Source organism: Pomacea canaliculata, linkage group LG2 (genome assembly GCF_003073045.1).
Source record: "Pomacea canaliculata isolate SZHN2017 linkage group LG2, ASM307304v1, whole genome shotgun sequence".
Taxonomy (NCBI): domain Eukaryota; kingdom Metazoa; phylum Mollusca; class Gastropoda; order Architaenioglossa; family Ampullariidae; genus Pomacea; species Pomacea canaliculata.
Genome location: NC_037591.1, coordinates 32676661 through 32697144, shown reverse-complemented (window position 1 = coordinate 32697144; position 20484 = coordinate 32676661). Strand labels below are relative to the sequence as shown.

Below are 20484 nucleotides of genomic sequence, written 5' to 3'. Positions count from 1 at the left end.
TATGCTGAGAGAATATAAAGTCTACGTAAGAATTTAAGTGCTGTCTTGCTACAGCGGCACAAGAGGACACAGCTATAATTGGACCCAGGACCAGGTTTACAACCCTTTATTAGAAACAATCAGTTAAACTGACTGGTAGGCGTTAATCATCCACCTTGCGACCTAACAGCATTTGGGCAACTGATCCACCATACACTACTGTCTGCACAAATGCTCTCCCTTTAGGATTGCTCAGCTCCTTCCAAACATTATACTGTACCAAGGACGTGTATAGGATATTAGTTCGGGATTATACCTTTATCTATGCCAGTGTTAAATAATGCAGAGTTCAGCAATATTTTATGTGTGTTAATAGATTTTATGTTTTTGATGAGTCTTTGCTGTTTGGTTCCTGATTTGTCAATAATTATACTGTTGCTAAAATATTCTGTATAGTATAAGATAAATGCATATTAAATGATTAAAAGACTCTGGCAAAAATTAAAAGTTATTATAGCAAAGATAGGGCACACATAATCCAACATTTTAATGCTGCTGGTAAATATATAATCCATATGCATAGAGAAAAGACAGATCTTAATTTATGTTTACAAGAGGTATAGGTACATAGTACATATACAGATTTACTCGATCATGTCCATGTATAGATGGTAGCATGTACATATAAACTGCTTGCTTTATTATGCAATGAGCAGGATTTGAAGCATATATATGGCAGCTAGTCATATATCACAAAATGAATAAGAATTAAGCCATAACTCTGATAAAGATATAATGATGAAAATAGTATGTTTAAGAAAATGTACAGAAATTTAACAATATGTTGTATATATATATATCTTTACTTCATTTTACAGATTTAAATAATGTTTTTCCTGATGTCACTGTGTAGTAGCAATTTTCTTATAGATTTTCAGCATTGCATGCATTTCTCACATCATTTTTTTTTAAATTTTGTGGTCGATGCTGGTTTAGACGGCAGCTGAAAGCTGATTGGTTGGCAGTGCTGGTCAGCAGTGCTGATTTGCATGAAAGTTTGTGTTTGTAACAGAGGGGGCTGCAGGGAGAAGAAAGGAGCTGCACCCATCCTCCTGCTATAGGTGGACACCATCAGCACAATCAGTATTCTTCCGATATGGCTAAGCAAGCACCAATCGCACAATAGACCTTCCGGCAGGTATAAAGTGGGAGGGAGTGCAAATTCGGCAGAGGGAAGCTTTAAAAGAGCAAGACACAACTTGTAGCACTGCCTTCCAACCAGCGGTTTGGTGAAGAACTTAATTAGCTTCTGAGGTGGAAAGTTTGGTTTAGAGAGGTCGTCAAGTACAGCCTCTCACAACATTTAAAAAGAACTACACCTTTACCATAGAAAGCACAGAATGGAATGGGAGAAGATTTGGTGAAAGCCAAACAATTTACTGTTCATAAAGCATGGAAAATAAAGTACCAGATCTGGGTACAAAGCACAAAAAAAAAAAACAATGGCAATAGATTCTGGAAACATAAGGCAATTAAAAAAACACCACTGACAGATTTTACAAAAAACAGCTGAAAAAGAATTAAATTTAAAAGATAATGCTCTGCAAGTTCACCACTAAACAAAAGCTACAATTGTTAATTTACATCCCTTATGCAGAAACTGTTTCCAATATTCAACCAGTGCCCAGTGCAGAGCTTGAAAGAGAAGTGAAAGATGATCTCAGTTTATCCTTTTAAGATCTTTAGTTTATTTTTATCCAGCAGAATGAGCACAGTGAATGTCCACCTCTAAAACATAAATTTTACATACAGCATACAATACATGCAGCACTACTGAAACTAGCTGTTAAGAGTGACCATGAATGTTCTGGCCTGTCTCAAATGCACAGAGGTCACCTAAATAGGGAAAATCCTGTGCACTGAAGATGAGGTATAACATGGATAATGGATTTTTATGGATGTTTCTTCATTATATTAATATCACATTGGCTTGCAGAGTTCTCGAAGTTTCTCATCAGATGAATTCCTGCCATCTGAAATTAACAGAATATGAAAATATAGATATATATGAAAATATCTATTTCACTGTGGTAAGCAAGCTTAAAACTTCTGAAAAAGCTTAACCCTTCTGTCACTCTCCTCCTGTTCTTGCCTGTTGTGTGAGGAAGATTTAAAAAAAAAATAGCAAGTGACAGCAAAATACAGTGTGCTTCAAAATTAGTCATCCACTCTCAGAGTAATGAAACCAATACTTGGTCCATTTAAAACATTCAATTGTTTGGATGTTTAGTTACAATATTTTAAGATTACAGTTATTTGTAAATGTTTTATTTTGTTTTTAAACCTCTATGATCATGAAAAAAATAGACAGCTTTAAGCATTACCGATAATTAACATGCAAATTTATTTGAACCCCTTCATCTTGCTCTTTGGTTTATGTGGTATATCAGACTTTTAGATTAAAATGTTGAAGACATACGATTGTTGTTGAAAGATTTGTGATTTGCTGAAACCATAATGCCAGTTTCATTAAAGCAATTTATACATGACATGTGTACTTTACCAGAACTTCCAGAAACCAGTCTCTCTTCAATATATTGGTGACAGAAAGGACACTCTGTGACTTGTAAACAGCAGTTACTGCACAAAGCTCTGTGACCACAAGGCTTCAGGGTGACATTTGATCTTTTAAAGCAATTTCCACATGGTAAGTTAATAAGCTGAAGAAGAGTTCCCACAGATCCATTCATGTCACCAGATGTTCTTCTAGGACCTGTACCATCTTGTCCCTGCCTTCTGATGCATTCAGGACTAAAACATAACCAATAGGTAGCACTAATATTTGCACACAACAGTAAACATAGACTATGGCTTTGAGTATCATCTCCTGACATTGCACAAAGAGATGAAAGGTCATGTTTGCTAAATCAGATAATGATAAATTTTGATAATGTTGCAATTGCAGCATCCACATGTCTAAGATTAACAGTTTCAACAAAACTGGCAGAAAATATACTGGTGTCATCTGTTGTAAGGACCTACAGAAATGTTAAAATTCCTATGTTAGCAGTTATCAATTATTAATTATTTACTGAATGTGACATTCAGCATTCATGAAATAGAAACCATTCATTGTTTATTGCTACTGATGTGTGTTATCTCTAGAATGTTTCTGCTGCATCTATCAATCTTTACTTATACTGAGTTGTTTGATACCAAAGTTTTTGAACTTTAAGGAGGTAAAAAGCATATCTTTAAATCCAGTTTGATATTTATTCCTAATAAATTGTAAAAACATTAGTAAATAAAAATTAATATTTATATGGTGCTTTTAAGATATTAAAATTCAGGAAAAACCTTATCCTATATGAACTTTTCCTTGCTTTTCCTCCATCTCACTTGCATGAACAATTAAACAGTTGGTGCCAATCAGCCAGTGAAAAGAACAAGTGGAGAATGTTACATGCTCAGATTTAGACAATCTACATATGAGATAAGCAGCACTGCAAACTCTTTAAGGTCTGTCAAGATGATATAGGAAAAAGAACTGCACCAATCAACAGGTCATCAATTGTCTCTTTATTTTCATTTTAATATTTTTGTTATGCCCTACTGAAACTGATAATGATGGCTTTTTGGATCACAAATACTAATAACATGTAATACAATGATTACATTGCTTACTTTTGTTCAACAAATTGCTTAAACCCTTTGCGGATGGTCTCAGGACGACAACACTGGAGGGGTTCTGCCCCATTCTTGTTTTTGATGTCAATGAAGGCCCCTTTCTCTAGCAGCATGCAGGCGACGGTCACTCGTTTTCTGTGTTCTTGTTTCTCTGCATCTTCTGTTTGATTCTGTTGATTAAATTTGAGTTCTTTACTGATTCTTTCCATCTTTTTCCATCTTTCCATGTTCTATCAAAATGAAGTATAATGTGATGCAGATTTTTTTTTATCTAGAGGTCTTATTATAACAGATTTAATATTTTTAACGTGGATTTTGAAAATGAAGTTATTTATCCATCATATCAAATTCGGTTTTCACTTTTTTCAAGTGGGTGCTTCTTGTTCCAAGGGCAAGATGCAACGGGGTGTTTCCATCATCTGCAGTAATATTTACTTCAGCACCTGAAAACATGAAACAACACTACTGTAAGCAGATAACAGAAAATATATCACTAAAGTCTGATTCACACAATATTAATTTAAGCATATATTATACTGTTTATATATTCCTTCCTAAATGGAAGTACTTCATCAAAAATTGTACCTAGTGTCTGTTAAAATGCTCCCAGTCCATTTAATGAAAACATGAATGAAGTACAAATTATGTGAAAAGCAGAATTGTGCAAAAATACTATCGCGATGCTATTTATCTCCCCTAACTTTAAGCTGCCACAAGAGAACCTGTTAAGTTTGGGCAATATGCATGGCATCTGTTTACAGGCTGAAGCCCGGCTGAAAAGGAGATGAGGGTTGGGCGTGGGGCCAGCATTAATCCTTTTCGACAACAGTTACTGTAGATGGCCTTGCCCCAGGAGGGGTGAAAGGGCCTAAAAAAAAAAAAAAACTCCATAATAAAATACCCAGTTCTCATAAAATGCTGAATGATTTACATCATAATACTTTTAAAGAATAATGTTACAGCAAAAAGGTGTAACAATAAGGCCACATCTACACAACCAGTACTCAGGTATAGCACGTACCATAGGTTAACAAGAGTTCCACACATCTAGGGAATGCTTCATTACATGACAAGTGAAGTGCTGTTAATCCCTGAGAGCCTTTCATGTTAACTGAGGCTTTGCCCTAAAGAAAAAAAAAACCAACAAAAACCTCAGCAAGTAAGGCTTGGAGTTATACAACAGAAACATATGGAAATCTTTATATTTTATCTAATCTAGCAGCTGCATTTGAAATGCAGAACATTAAGATCCTGTAAAAATATCTACATGTGAATTCTTATAAATACCAAAAATTTCATTTGTAAATAGCAGTCAATGCAATAGTGAATAATAACTAAAAAGCTTTTCTAAACAGTAGCAGCTAAGTACCTCTGCTAGCAGAAGTCTTGCACATTCAACATGGTCATTGGTGACAGCTATATGGAGAGCATTAAACTCCCCTTTCATGAGCTCATTGACACTTGATATGTCACGCTTTAAGATTTTCTCCACCGCACTGCATAGAACATCATTCAAATGTTCAGTGAGTGAATGCTCAGACATATAAATGTAGAATGTTTATTAGGGATAAAACAATAATTAACAGTTCCATCTATATGATATCCCAAATAGAGTCAACTGAATTTATAAATTTGGAAGAAGGTAAACATTTTCATGAATCTGAAAAATATTTTTTTTAGTCACATTTAAAAAAAAATACCTTAACCGCCTATTCCTCAATTGTAAGGCATAATATATTTATGACGTATTTAATGGACATGGAATGTAATTTTTCATAGACGTTACTGAATACACAGAAATTCCTTAATTCTTTTTAATATGACCCACAACTGAGAAGATAGCTGGTCAACTTCATTCATATGTCTAGGGTTGACTACCTACGTGCCTGTATAATACTATTTACGTCACAATGGTCGAGTTCAAGCTGTGAACAGTCATTGCAGTAACTTCAGATTTTGGTGGTGATGTATATACAGTAAATCATTGATCCTAATTACACATGACAGCATTCCTGAAAATGCATCGCTCTAATTTTTAAGCTTCTTTTCCTTTTTCCACAGTTTTTCCGAAAGTTTTGCCTCTTTTTCTTAGTGCTCAGTTGCAGCTTGCAAAATCTGATGAACAATGACTTGTGCTAACCATAACAACAGTCCTCAGGATAAAAGATACATGGCTTAATACTTAAAGTCTATGCAAACTTTAATTTTATTCTTTGCTGCTGGAGCAAAATAAATTAAGATCATCCGTCAAATCCAATACATTTCTCCAAGAGTGGATTGGGTCAGAAGATGATGTAGCCTGTTATTTCCATGTAGAAATGAGATTTTGCAGGACTTGCTAATTACAGGTGCAAATCATCAAACTTGAAATTAGATTAATAAACAGTTGTGTTTCAGGAACTGAAATTTAAAAAAAATCTTATCTACCATAATCTGTGCATAACTCGGAACAGGAAGGTTTTGAACATCATATAAAGAACTTAAAAATGGTGCATGCCACTGACCCCAAAGAAAAAGAAATAGTCTAAGGGACAGATAAGGTGATCTGGTTGTTAGGAAGATGAACAGGAACAGCGAGACTTACTAAACACAGCCTCTGAGACATGCAAGCTGAAGCATATTGAAGCCTTTCCTGTTTTGAAGACTGAGTTTTTGGCTTGGAGTATCTACAAGAACATCAATGGCTTCTTTATTGTCCTTCTCAATAGCATCATGGAGTGGTGCATCTTCAAATTCATCCTGGGGGAAAGAGGGGGTACCATGAAATAAACTTTCAGTAAGTGGCATGTTACTGTGCACATAGGGATGTGTGTTCAATCATTGTGTGTGCATATGTGTGTGCAACCTTTCTGTGTACATGTCGGGATTCATGTGCAAGCAGAGAATATACATAAATTGACGGTAACTAAATTTGAAAAAATAACAAACACAACGAATTATGTCAAATGAAAGTCAAACAAATGGACTACGATCTTTCCTTTCACAGATCCTGCTAACAAATTATGTGACATTTTTATCACCTTGACGTTTATATCTGCTCCTAGTTTGATGAGCTCACGCAGAACTTCTGCCATGTTGTTGTAGGCTGCCACATGAGCTGGGCTTCGCTTTTTGTTGTTTAACATCCGAGGATTAGCCCCCCTTCTCAGTAAAAGCAATGCAGTGGACTCCTTTTTGCTGAAAAAGCCCAATCAGGAATTCTTCTTTATAACCATCACTTTAGAATCGGCTTCTCATGTCCAGGTACTTTATTTTTAGGACTTAAACTCTTGAGATTTAATGGCATATACCATGACATCCTTACAACAAAAGGGTGCCACTGTGGTTACAAAGAGGGCCTTTAGTTTCTTAGTGAATGAAGCAAGAAAGCTACAAGCAAACACACACATGGTTTGGCTACTCAAAAGACAGAAGTGAAAAAGTAGTTGAAAGATTGGTGTGTTTATTTCTTGTTCTTGAATTCTTTGCTACACCATTAAGACCTATAAACTGTGTTATTTTCAACAGGGCCAGCTGTTTTGCCATGATGTAGAATCTCAGTTGCTGGCTAAGTGCAAAAACAGCAATCTTCTTCCTCCTTCCCACAAACATTTTCACTTATTGATAATTTCTCCAAAGCTGTAGTTACCCTTCAAGAGCTGCTCCCAGTGCAGTGTTGTCCTTGTCTCCCATAGCATTCACATCAGCTCCCTGATTTAGAAGTGCATTCACAATGCTGTGATGACCCTCATGGCTAGCCACCATCAGAAGTGTCATTCCTAGGTAAACTCTTGACAGCTGTAGGAAAAAACCCAAACAAACTAAAACTAAACTTTAAATAATAAAAAGCTACTGTACATTCTACAAAGTTTATGAGATCCTTTTCATGACAATAATTATTCCAGTAAAAAATATAATCAGAGAACATTCCCATTTATGTGAAACATTATCTTACTTCATGTACAAACGCTGGCAACATTTCTCTACAAAACAACATGCTATACAATGTACATCTTCTGCTATTTGTTAAGGCAAATAATTTAATGTTGACCCCTAGGCAAAACTCTTCATTACACAGTTTAACGTGAATCCCAAAATAGAGTAAGGTGCTCACCAAAGAACGATCAGCTTCACAAACAGCTTTGACTGCATCCACATCACCTTTATTAATGGCATGATACAATTGTGCCATCTCTACATCCTCCTCAGCACCAGTTGATACATGACGCTCTCTACTCACCATCAGCTGTGCCAACATCTTCATCAACTTTTGATGCAATTCTAAAGGATTACAAAATAAACTTCTGGGGAAAAAATATACCAAAATGGGACAAATTTTCTCTGACGTGTTTATGCGTACATAATGAAAGTAGCTCAGAATATTGATGAGAAGAATTTAGCAACTATTTAAAATTAGCTTTTTTATTCTTAAAATATTTCAAAGTAGAAATAAAAAATGTTGGTTTATCATCAGTCATGCTGCTTGGGATCTGGGGGTTCTTGTTGTCTAATATCAATAGCATATTATGTTATCCAGTCTCCATCTCATGATGCAAGTATTTCATGCAGTTCAATTAAAGGTTTGATGTTGTCAAAGATAAATATTTATGAACTTAAATAAAAAATTTCTACACAGATTTATGAAGCATTTTTTAAACCATAAAAGATATATTCTATATAAATACATATTGATTAGCTGCAAAAATGGGTGCTGCATTCTGTATTAAATAATAGGTTAACACTGCCTGTCGATCTGTGGTGATGGAAATCAGGTAATTGTCTTTTCTGTTTTGTCTGGCTATGGCAACACTTTTAGGTGACTTCTTTTGATCCTTATAGGTCAGAAAGGTTTTGAATGATTTTGTTTTTGCTGATGTGTGCCTCACATAGCTGCAAGGGCTGATTTTCTCTAGTCAGGTATGTTTTCCTTAAAATTTTCACTATCTCCATGACTTAATCAATTTACCATTCTCTTCATTACTTCCTGAACCAGAATTCTGACTACTGTTGGAAGTATTGGCTTTGTCCTCTGCAAGGACATCCATTTTGGAACCTGGTGATGGTATGCAACAAGCTGGTGCATACATGTACATCACTTTGCCAAATGCCACAACAAGGTCTCCCACTTCATCAATCTTCACTACTTCACCCACACGGCCACAGGTCTGTGAAGAAGAACAAAATCTTGTTTAATGATACTGAAGAGCTACCTGCCAGCAAACATATCAACGCTGGCCAAATGTTGGTGTTTGCTGGGCGCTTCATTGACTCCAATATTGGTATTTCCCTGGTTACAATTTTGGCCCAAGCTTTGGAGTAAAAAGTTGCCCAGCATTGGCCCTAGATCGGTGTAAGCCTGGCCGAATCTTGGCATTCCATAAGCGCTAATGTAATGCCTAGATTGGGCCACGATTGATAAACATTTGTAAGCCTTCATAAAGGAATTATAAATTATGGAGCATGTAAACATATAATGGTTTTTATGCCAAAGGACTATATATATATAGTATTTACTCCAAAACTGAGTGGCAATGATACAGATAAAAGGCAAATTGCAATGAGTTATTAATATCAAACAAGAATGAACCTATGATATTTGTTATATTCACATAAAATTTTCACTTTCAAATTTTAAGCCATTTATGGAGGAAGACTTACAGCGGCCATTTCGGACTTCCAGCCAAACCGTTTGTTCAGCACTTTGACCTCTTCAAGATCTGGTCGAATCCGGACCATGTTACCATTTTGAAAGTTAGACACCTGAAAATAGTAATTTAATTTGTTTTTTAAACAATATTTTGTATTCTTTTCAAGAAACGTTTTATGTTTGTTTTTTATTTTGTTTAATATTCTTTCTCTTTTCTTCCTCTGTGTAGGCCACCGTTCAATGACTGACCATTTACCGATTCAACCAAACTGATTTGACCACAAATTTCAGTCAATTTGTTGACATCCAAAATTTGATTTGACCACAGTCCTGAGTTGATTCACCACAGCCATAGCCAATTCAACCAATTTGACCACTGAGTACAAAAGTTATTGGTCAGCATAATAACACACTTAATTATTTCTCAATGTAAATGAAACAAAACAACACTTTTTTAATAAAAATTAGTCACGTGATGTACCTAGGTCAGTCAATATTGTTATTAAAGAAAAAGAGATATTCTTAGAAGTCAAATAGTGTATGGATACCTATATATGAGTGATAAAAAAATTAATTCCTTGCCTAGTTTAATTTACACAAAGATGTCAGAATACTTAGAAAACTCCAATCAGCTTAGGACTGTGGTCAAATAATTAAACTGTCAGTGATCGAATCAACTTGGGAACTATATATAGCTGAATCAACTATGAGCAGTTGTCAAATCAATTTAGCATTGCGATCAAATCAACAGTAAGCAGTGGTCAAATTAACAGATGGTCAAATTGGCAAATGGTTGAATCAACTGGTTCCCTGTGGGTATATGTGTATGTAAGAGAGAGATAGCATGTGCAGGTATTCACAAGTAAAAAAAGTTTATTTTTTATTACATCATTGACAGACAACTGTATTTTACTAATTAAACAGCCTTCTACAGTAGTAATTTCATTTAAGTATGTATGTTTGTCACATTGTGATGTTCCTCTTAGTCATATATGACATCATGACCTATTACCCCTTGTATCTTGTAAAGCGAGCTGAGCTTGCCTCCATGTGAGGAAATGTGTTTATATAAGTCCCATTACTAGCTGGAAAATAATCAGAAAAACCATAAAAATATATTATGCTAAAATAAAACTTTTGCATTCTTCTTTCTGTTTCCCAGACCCACCTCTAGTAAGTCTCTCTGACGAGTCTGTCTTTGTCTAACTTATTAATAATTTACCCTGCACAGGACTTGGGGATTTAGACGATATGTCAACCGTTTGAACTTGACAGTGACAGCTCCATTGGCAACAAAAGCAGTAACTTCTCCAGTCTGTCCAATGCACTTGAATCATAAGAAAAAGATTTAAAGCTGGGAGAAGCCAACTGCAGACTGCTCCATAAAGTTATTAGAATCTCTCAATGATTCTCAATGACTATGACACTATTGTCAGTAGCAGTAATAGCGACAGAAACAACAAAAGAATTGAGAATAATAGATTTTAGTAAATTTAGTTGCCACAATTTGTTTATTTGTAAGTTTTATAATGTATATTTGTGTTATCAGAAACAACCTTTGTATCACCTGTATCATTGCAGCAGTCGTGCCTCCATAATTGGCCTGCATCTGCCGCAGTTTATCTTCGCCAACTTTGATTGCAACTTTATCTTTAAGCTGTACTTCCACACCTGGCCGAGCACATGCCCCGAAGGACTGAAGACCTATTTCCGGGACTGTTGGTTCTGAACTTCTTCCTTGTGGCAATAATGATGATGTTTTTAATGAGGACGAAGATGATAAATCTTTCTTTCCTGTGGTATCTGTTGGGAGCAAAATTAACAAACATAAAATAGATCGATCATGTTCCTTTACAACTTTCATCCTTTTCCATTTAATATATTCTGTAAAGATAATTCATATTAAATTTTAAATTTTTAACAGACTTAAAATGTAATCTTTTCAAGTGGTTTTGAGGCCCCATCAACATTGAAGCCACCCTTCAATATCTATTATTGGCAAAATGTTGAAGAAAGGGAATAAGCCAGAGAAGATGAATGAAGCTAGAGTAAGTGACAGTAAGAAAAATAAGGGAATAGCCACCAACTGTAATAAAGGATGTGGCATTAGACTTTTCCTAAACTCAAAACAAAATAATAGCTACAATTTTGATGTAGTATATATGAGAAGCAATAATTCAGAAAACAGAAATGAAGGTACAGTCCGAGTCTACCAAAAGAAACCTCAATTAGCTCATAGTATATATGAGAAGCAATAATTCAGAAAACAGAAATTAAGCAATTAAATTTAAAACTTATTTCAACTGACTCACCAACAACTGGCAAATGATCTCTGTAGTAATCTATTCCAGGCACTTCTTCAACACATTTCAGGTCAACACAGCCTCCAAATCCTAAACGATAGCTGTTTTCCTGTCCGCTGGGCCACTTTATGCGCACTATGTCTCTTGAGGATGAGGGTGACACATTCTCAAAGCCAAGGATTTGTCCTACTGATCCCTCTCCTCCTGATAATGATACACATTATGATCAACAAGGCTGCAAAAGAACAGGTTTTTAAATGGATGGTTCTTTAACTGCATTTTCTATGATGGCTAGAGACTTTATAGAGATATGTTATTACCGTCTTGATCTCCCCAGTTCCAGTCTCGACCTCGCACAGCCTTTGCCCCAGGATACATTCCCACAGACCTGATCTTCAAGCTGATTGAGCGCTTCTTTACAATTTCCCTGAAAAGATGATGTGAACATATCAGAAAACAAAACCAGCACATTATAGACATCATCCAATTGATCAGCATGTTTAAGACTGTATAATTTTGTATCTGAATTACTTATTCATCCATGAATAGGCAAATATTTATCCACATGTCTCATCTGTAACGTTACTGAACACTAAACAGCATATTTTTTGATTTACATGAACTTAATGCCACTGCAATTATTGATCACAGTTGACAGACATATAGTATAGTATCAATGCTTATAAGTAATTTTTAAAGTTTTTGATAGAACAAGTTTCCGTAGCCACAAACCTACTCCCATCTTACTCTTCACTGTCTTGCCAATTACACACTTTCATGGTCATCATCAGTTTCTGATGGATAAATGAATGAATGGCCCTTCAGTGAACAATAGTCAGTACAAAAAAAAATGGTCACATACCTTTTGCTCTCAGAATCATTTCTTTCAAACACATGAGAGATGTCATGCTTGTCCATAAAGTAGCACGGCGAGCAGAGTGAACAACTTTTGCATTGGGTGCACCGCCAGAGCATACCATAAATATCTTTCTCACCACATGCTGAACATACAGACCCTTGATGACGAACCCCTGCAAAATAATACCACTTCTGTTAGATCACACACACACACACAACCCATCTAAACACACTATTAATTATAACTCCCACACAATATACAATATACTAATATATATATAGTACCACCCACACACTACACAATATATTAATATATAGAGTATCACTAAAAGATGGAGTACCACTCACCGATGGGTGCTGTGTCAAACGCTATCAATTCATATTTGCCATCAGCTCCAGTTTTGCATGTGCACTCTTGACCGCAGTCCCACACCACGCGCACCGTCCCGTTGCTTAGCAATTCCACCACGGTGCCCGGGTGACCTTCACCTCCATCTGCATCTCCACTTTGCCAGTTCGGACCCCGCAGAACGCGCAAGCCCTTTGAGGCTGCCATCCGCGACCTCTGCAGATCGACCACCAACTCTGATTCTCCGATTTAGCAGATCAAGTTTGCAGTGAACATCTGCATAATAATTAATCACTGCTTAATAATATACACATGATAGCAGTGGCGTGGGAAGGTGCTGAAGCTTTGAGGAGGGAGGGTCAAACTCGAGATGCTGGCAGTAAACTACATATAACTTATTATTCTTTCCTGATCCTAGGTATCTTTTTTTGAGGCGGCGCCTGCCCACCTTGCACCCCCCAGGTTCCTATGTAACTGTATCACGTAGACCTACTTTAACAACAATACGTAATATGCACAGAAAAATGCATCTTGATATATATTCCTTGATATATATATATTCCAGGTATATAATAAACACTGTTTATAGTACCTATATATATTTATCCCTTCATACTTTTATCCATTGCTTTACATGTCACTCTTGTACTTATCACCTTTATGTTATTCAGTGTGCCTATACATATCTCATCGTCCACTGTTATCTAATGTTCATTTATCATTAATGGTCTGCGCAGAGTGCGACCTATATCTATAGGTTGTGATGTTGCTCATTACAACTACACATTATTATTATTAACGAAACTTTCTCGAAATCCTTATCAACTTCCTGAATTTTATACTGGAACATTCCCAAACTTTTCTAATGGTACATTCTGTACACGAACAGATATATAAGTCTGTCATTTAACATTACCTATAGAAGCGGTAATGATACGTTAATAATATATAATTATCTTCTCATTTCACCTACGGTTGATATAAATCGTCAGGTAAGAATGCTAGAATCAAGCGCCAGGACTTACCTGAACCTTTTGCGTAATGTCTTCAGCGGCCGGATATATGGTGTGCAGGGGCTGACTATACAGACGTGTATCTATTGGACGTTGATCACACGATCCAAGCAAACGGGATTTCCCGCTTAGCTTATTAATACAGATTCTAAAAATAGATTCTCCCGTCTTTTGCTTGCTTTTTTTTTTTTTATGAAAAAAAAAAAAACATTTTCTGTGGTTACTTTGCATGCAACTGCTGGGGGTAGCTGTTTTCCGTCATTTAATTGTGATGGAAACAACACTAGAGTACTTCAATTGAATTGAGGAATATATATATAATTGATATAGTTTATCTAATCTTTCCATCCCAGATCGCGCTGCATGCGCATCGGATTCCTTGGCTTTTGCTTGGGGATTGCCCAATTTTTTTGTATTGGACAAACCAAGTTACAGGATATCCCCAAGCTTGAACCAAGCCTGGCCAAATCGTGCGTGTTTGATGGGATATATATACATGTATGTAATTCGTAAACATAATTTGCAAAGACATAATGCATACCAATATATATTTAGATGTGATGGGATCGATCTCTGCATGGCTGTATGTGTGCGTGCGTGCGCGAATTCATGCGGCGTATCTATGGGCGATGATGCGTGTTAGTTAGAACTGTGTGCGCACACATACGCACTGGAGTCCAGGTCGCGCGCGTATATATATATATGCACTCAGTCACGCTTATCCTTTATCTTGTAAAATAATAACAATACACGTACTATGAAGGATTTATATAGTTCATGATCATATGCTCGTGAAGGAGAATGATTTCCAGTAGGAAATATGGACAGAATATAGAAGGACGGAAGAGAAACAACTATGCAGACAATAAAAGACAAACACAGAAGACATAATGAGTAATTAATGAACGAACAGTAAGGATGGCGAGTGTCATAATCCTGCAGAGGAAGACGAGCAGGCGGACTAATTAACTATAACTGACTAAGTTAATTGACTATAACCACAACCTAATGACAACTATATCGGCACTGGTGGAACAGATGTGTCAGTCGGGTGGAAGGTGTGTAACAAGTAACCAGAAATAATTATAAGTCTGTACACATTTGTAACCAACCCCTGGTACACCCGCACGTCAAACGCCGCCATGTAGCTCCAGCGGCTGGCTGGACAAACGCGAAAAAAATGCAATATCACATCCTTCTTTTTAAATGTATTCTACGACAGTTCTGTCCTCCACACCGCGCCTCGTTTGATGCTGGTCTATTTGCAAGCAAATAGGCTGCTTTGTACATTGGGACGCAGCGTGTCTGCAATAGAGCTGGCTCTTCGTTTATCTGACAACGGTCCGTGAGGTCGAAGAGAACTGTGAAGACATTTAACGGAAGGCGCGAAGCTCTGCTTCTGGCGCAACTATACAACATCTGTTTTTTTTTTTCTCTTTGATGTCATATTATTATTTGCTGAATATAGATGAAGACAGTTTTTTCGGCAATTTTAAACTATAACAGAAAAGCAAAATGGAAGAAAAAACATTAAATAACAAACAAACGAAAAATTATGAGCTATTAACAATGTTACCATAAGGTCTAAGTCTCAGCAGTAAAAAAAAACGACTAGTAGAATAATAATATTAACAATTAGTCGTCTTGCTCTATTTCTCTTGCTCCTGGCGATTGGGGAGGGGATTTTTTTTTTTTTTTAATGACGTGGCTGTTGATGTCGGCAGGTGCTCCCCAGGTCGGTGGCAGGGTATGTAAAGGTGTGTAGAGCTGTATAAGGCACGTGCATCGATACCATTGCTAACACCGAGCTAGGATCATATATATAATCTGAGTTTAGGTTGTCGTGCATTCCTGAGCACATAAGCTAATTAACTGATCGACAAAATGAACGATTAACAAATGTGGTTGTCATTTTACATGAAAAAAAGCGAATTATAAGGTTGTCTTCATCCTTGAGTAAATGGTTTTTCCGCGCATGTACAGTTCCGTGTAACTACAAAAAAATTTCAAACTCTACTTGAATGCCAGGTTTGTGTTAAATACTGTTGCGAAGTAACAATTAAGTTCACCCCATCCCAAGCCAATATTAAACCCCGATCGTGCTTATAAACTCATTTTGCATCCATTTGTGGATGCGATGTTTGCAGCCTCGTTTTCATTGCCCGCGCGCAGTATCGGATGGTCGCGTTCGGACACCAGTCGTTACATCCGTTCTGCTGACAGCGGCGAAATAGATGTTGACTGTCGAAGTACAACTGACGGGTTATTCATCCGACAGAGGGCCGGGAACCTTCCCTATTTTTCCCTCCTGCGTGGAAAGAAACCAGTTGTCAGACTTAAAGCCGAGAGATCGGGCGTCCAGGCAATTTATTCGCACGTGATCTGGCGATGACTAAGGAAGTGGCGTGGAAGTGTTGACCCCGAGTCTGCAGCGTGTTTACTGCGCCTATCGGCCCACCCCGTTGCCATTTCCAACTCAGAAACGGCTCCGTCTGTCCGCCTGTCAGGAGAGAATGGAAATGGAAATACTGTCGAAGCCGGGCATTAAGCTCCGACAAGTCCACGCACGTTCAGGGTATGCTTGCGGACAGGCATACCAACGCACTAAAGAAGATGCAGCTGCAATGAACAGGCGCACAAAACACACACGTACACCTTGACTGGGCAATAAAATGTCTAATACTGCTAAAGAGACTGCTTTATTATTGTGAAATTTTTTTCACACTTATTCACTGATGTTCCCTTGAGCTTATGAATATATTGAAAGCATGATGATGTGTAGAAGGAGAACAAGAGTGATCGACTTATGTTGTTGTGAAATCGTTGGTCAGTGGTGTTGACGCAATAACGATCAGAATAATATATAAATGCAATTAATAATATATATATTAATATTATAGAGCACCTTTATCATAACTGATCAAAGCGATTTTCGTAAATACGCAGACACAACGAATATGCGTTAGTCACAATCATTCTTTCTCTCTCTCTCTCACACACAGGGTGGTGGTAAGTTGGTAACTAGAGTACCCGAAGAAAACTACCGACGGTCAGCCCTGTGAAAAACGTCCATCATCCTAAAAAAAGTGTGTCGATGGCAGGATCCGAACCTGACGTGGCGACAGGATAGCTGCCAATGTGCTGCCAACCAACTTGAAGGGATTAGCAATGAGGTGTGTAAGGAAATAAAGGTATTTACTGGATTATAATTTATACTGAAAATAGAATGTCACTGTACCATAGACAGGAAATGCAAAAATATTGACTGGATTTAAAAAGCAATTCTTCTATCGCGAACGGCCATTAACCCACTGCCGGCCCGTTGGTCTATCCTCATTTACAAAATAGCGGTCAGAATTATTCAGTAGCCATGGTCCATGGTTTGATTCCTGAACTCAACAATCTCCATCTATAAAGTCGCTGCATCCCTTGCATAAAAGGAGAAAAAAAAAGTTTCAAGTGGGATCGGCTCTTGAGTATGATCTTTACTGACTGTACTGCCAAGCATATGAGTCTGTGCTTCTGCGTGTGCGTGTGCGTATGCGTATGCGTATGCGTGCGCATGGACGTGTATATGCACGTGTGTGCATTGGGATGACCTAAATGAAGGTTGGCGCTTGCAATGTCATCGCCTGGGTAAACCCGGAATTAATATGTCGAGACACCGTCGCTCATATTATGTTACCACTAAGCGAAACGCAAACAGAGGAGAATAACATGTCCAGAATAACCTAGAATCAACAGTTAGTTAGCACCAAGTACGCCATGCCACGCATGCGCAGTAGTTGCGTAGGTCGTAGCACCAATAGCCTGTTTAAACTTTTTCTTTCATTCTCTCTTGACGAGGAAACAGATTGCAAGGATCCATTAATAACACAAACTTCTCCTTCCGGTGGATCTCGAAAATTCTTTCCTCTGCCCGGTCATCACAAGTGGAAAATGCCGACCTTGGTCTAGAATATCGTACAATCGATTCCATTGTTTGAAAGGCAACGGAGTCGTGTGCAGCCATTTTGTCCAGCGGTCAGGAGGCAAGGAATGCTTAATGTTAATGCATGTGATGAGCGGATGTTCTGTACAAGATAAGAAAATGAAAGTGTGTTACAGACAAGGACATTATAAAGCAGTAAATATGGGACTGCGTCATATTCGCACTGGGAGATCATGCAGCATTGATTGTTTTTGCAGATTTATGATTTTATTGTTAACAGGAGAAAAAAGTACCTTTAATTAGAATGTTTCAATTAGCTTCTGCATATAAATGAAAGCTCAAGCCAAATAACTGCGATGCGATGCTGACTGCTCTGTAAAAGCTCCCTCTCTCTCTCTACTGCACATGACATATTTAGGGGTGAAATGACACACAGAGTCCAAAAATGTTTTTTGAACCATGATATTCCACATAGTTTTCGAGATACAGTGTCACAGGATTTTTGAAATATCTTAATGGGTTCTTCATTTCGGTCAGCATCTATTGTTGTATCTATTGCAAAAACATGAAGGATGAAGAAGCTACATAAAAGTTCTCTTCGTCCGTAGGGACGTGCAAGTCCCACGGCAAAAAATCAAATAATTTTCAAAACCAGGAGCAGTTTGTCCTCTTGTCACATGGTGTATTTTATGAAAAAAAAAATTTCAATTGTGTGAGTCGTTTTCAAATTACAAATTCCTCTCAATCTGACAATGAAACTAATGCATACATGTCGAAGCCGATATATTTTTCGAGTTCCTTTATGATTGCTCATTGAATGAGAGCAGTTGCAAGTGAGATTTGTGTGGTTCTGAACAGACATTGGAATTAGTTGTTTGAACAACGATGTCGATTACGGTCTCATTAAACAGGGAAGTGGAACTGAGCAGATCGAACAGAAGGGAGCTGGGTGCCGTTAACGAACCAGGTGACTTTTTTTTTTTACATCGATTCAAAGATGTTACACCACTTGTGATTGAGTTTTAGGATGAGATTTAGAATTAGGGCCAGGGTATCAATTGGGTGAAGCAGACAACGTGATGCTATATCGTTTCTAGAACTTATACTCTGCCATTTTGTAATGGCCGGCGACGGTGACGCTATAGGAAAACTGTTACAAATTTCCACCTACTGACTCAACACCAGTATATTTGCTAACACACACAGACACACACACAGAGAAGTCTATTTCACGGTAGAATGCAAGGATACCCACTGAGAGGGTCATTAAGTGCGAGAGTCAGCTTTCTTGGTATTTAACACACGGAAGATAATATGAGTCTTATGTCTCCGGGTTTTCACGCTCCGCAGGCGTTTAGTGCGTTAGTTTTGCGCATGCGCGCAATCTCCGGAAGAATGCAAAGCAAAACACATACGTGACGCACGTGCGGTGCACGCTTAGTCACGCACCACGTGACAGCGATGGGTTTATCGGAGCTGAACACGCCAGTGACAGCTGCGACGTTGCGCGTCTGTGAACACTGGCACGCCTCGTCTGCCACCATCAGCTCTCCACCATCAAGTCATCGCTGTATCCTTCCGAGCCACAGAACTAGGGATGAAGGCAGTAATCCCAGTTTCAACTTACTGACTCGTGTATTTTACAACCGAGAGATGAGAGTTCGGTAACGGTCGGAGAAAAGAGTGCACAAGGATGCGGAAACTGAAACAAGACAGATTGTAGCATCACTGCTCTCGTGCGCACCTGGCTTTGGATTGCCCCACATTTATTATTATTCACCTTCTGGGACCGTAGTTCAATCCAGGAGCCGAATTTGTGAAGCTTTAAGTCGTCGTTAGGTTAAATCACCGGCCTGTGTCTTGTCTGTAGTTAACCCAAAGATAAACTTACCTCTGCTTCATTGTTACTGCCCCTGGACACGTTCATTGCGAAGATGTTTGCATTTAAGCGATGACATTTTGAAAGCCGTTTTTCTCGCATCATGCACGTATCACTGGCAGGAGACGAAACAAGAAAAACACGATTATTCTTGTCAGATTTTGTTGGAATGTTTTTGTAGAGGTCGTGTGTCGGATTTGTTGGGGGCAAAATAAATAAATGACGTTGACTGATGTAAACACAGATTTTTACGAATCTACGTGAAAATAATCAAAGAAATGAAAGATGAGATATTTACTTGAAAATTAAAATTAAAAAAGGAAGCCAATACAAAAATGTGTTTTAAAGATAAAAATATAAAAGCCTGGATAAACCTCTAGTAATTCATTTTCAGATGCTAACATTTCTTAAGATGTCTAATGGAGTTAACCTTTAGGCAATTCGCATATTGTCACGAAATCATATACATATATAAAGGCAGAGATCTCACAGGGTTGCACTTCAGCGATTCCTACGTTACCTTTGAAGTTCTCAGCAGGTACTCATTTCTTGTGAAGAACATGACCACATTTTCATTGTTCGTAGTTCAAAGTCTAGAACAGACGCACGCAATTTCTTGCCACGAGACTTAACGAGCTCACAAACTATAAACAAAATGAACGCTACCCCTTCCCCCATTATGGCCATCATGTGTAGCTGGTAAGCTGGGCTCACGTGATGCAAGGTGTAGATGGAAGGTGTAGATGTAAGGTGTAGATGGAAGGTCTTGTACATGGGTAGCGGCTGCAGAAGACGGGTGTGCGTGTGGTCTGCAAAGAGCTTCGTGCAGGTGACCAGGGGCAGGCACATCACACGGGCA

General features: G+C 37.8%; 1 protein-coding gene across 1 annotated transcript; it reads right to left on the bottom strand.

Annotated features, from left to right (window-relative positions):
• Window positions 1–511: 511 nt before the first annotated feature.
• LOC112557419 (E3 ubiquitin-protein ligase MIB2-like) lies at window positions 512–13907 on the bottom strand. Its single transcript, XM_025227247.1, has 19 exons — window positions 13828–13907; window positions 12802–13018; window positions 12458–12626; window positions 11916–12022; window positions 11605–11799; window positions 10860–11095; window positions 10515–10619; window positions 9304–9405; window positions 8612–8810; window positions 7760–7926; window positions 7295–7443; window positions 6687–6843; window positions 6251–6405; window positions 5036–5162; window positions 4688–4790; window positions 4027–4109; window positions 3664–3836; window positions 2543–2790; window positions 512–2012 (listed from the first exon to the last, which is right to left on the bottom strand). Exons 2-19 carry the CDS (start codon window positions 13007–13009, stop codon window positions 1960–1962), a joined length of 2736 nt encoding a protein of 911 aa, XP_025083032.1. The 5' UTR covers window positions 13010–13018; window positions 13828–13907; the 3' UTR covers window positions 512–1959.
• Window positions 13908–20484: the final 6577 nt, after the last annotated feature.

Coding starts and splice junctions, on each gene's coding strand:
- LOC112557419 (XM_025227247.1), bottom strand. CDS start 13,009: ATGGCAGCCTCAAAGGGCTTGCGCGTTCTGCGGGGTCCGAACTGGCAA. Junction 11,096..11,604: donor AGATCATTTGCCAGTTGTTG/GTGAGTCAGTTG, acceptor TGCTCCCAACAG/ATACCACAGGAAAGAAAGAT. Junction 8,811..9,303: donor GGAAGTCCGAAATGGCCGCT/GTAAGTCTTCCT, acceptor TCTTCTTCACAG/ACCTGTGGCCGTGTGGGTGA.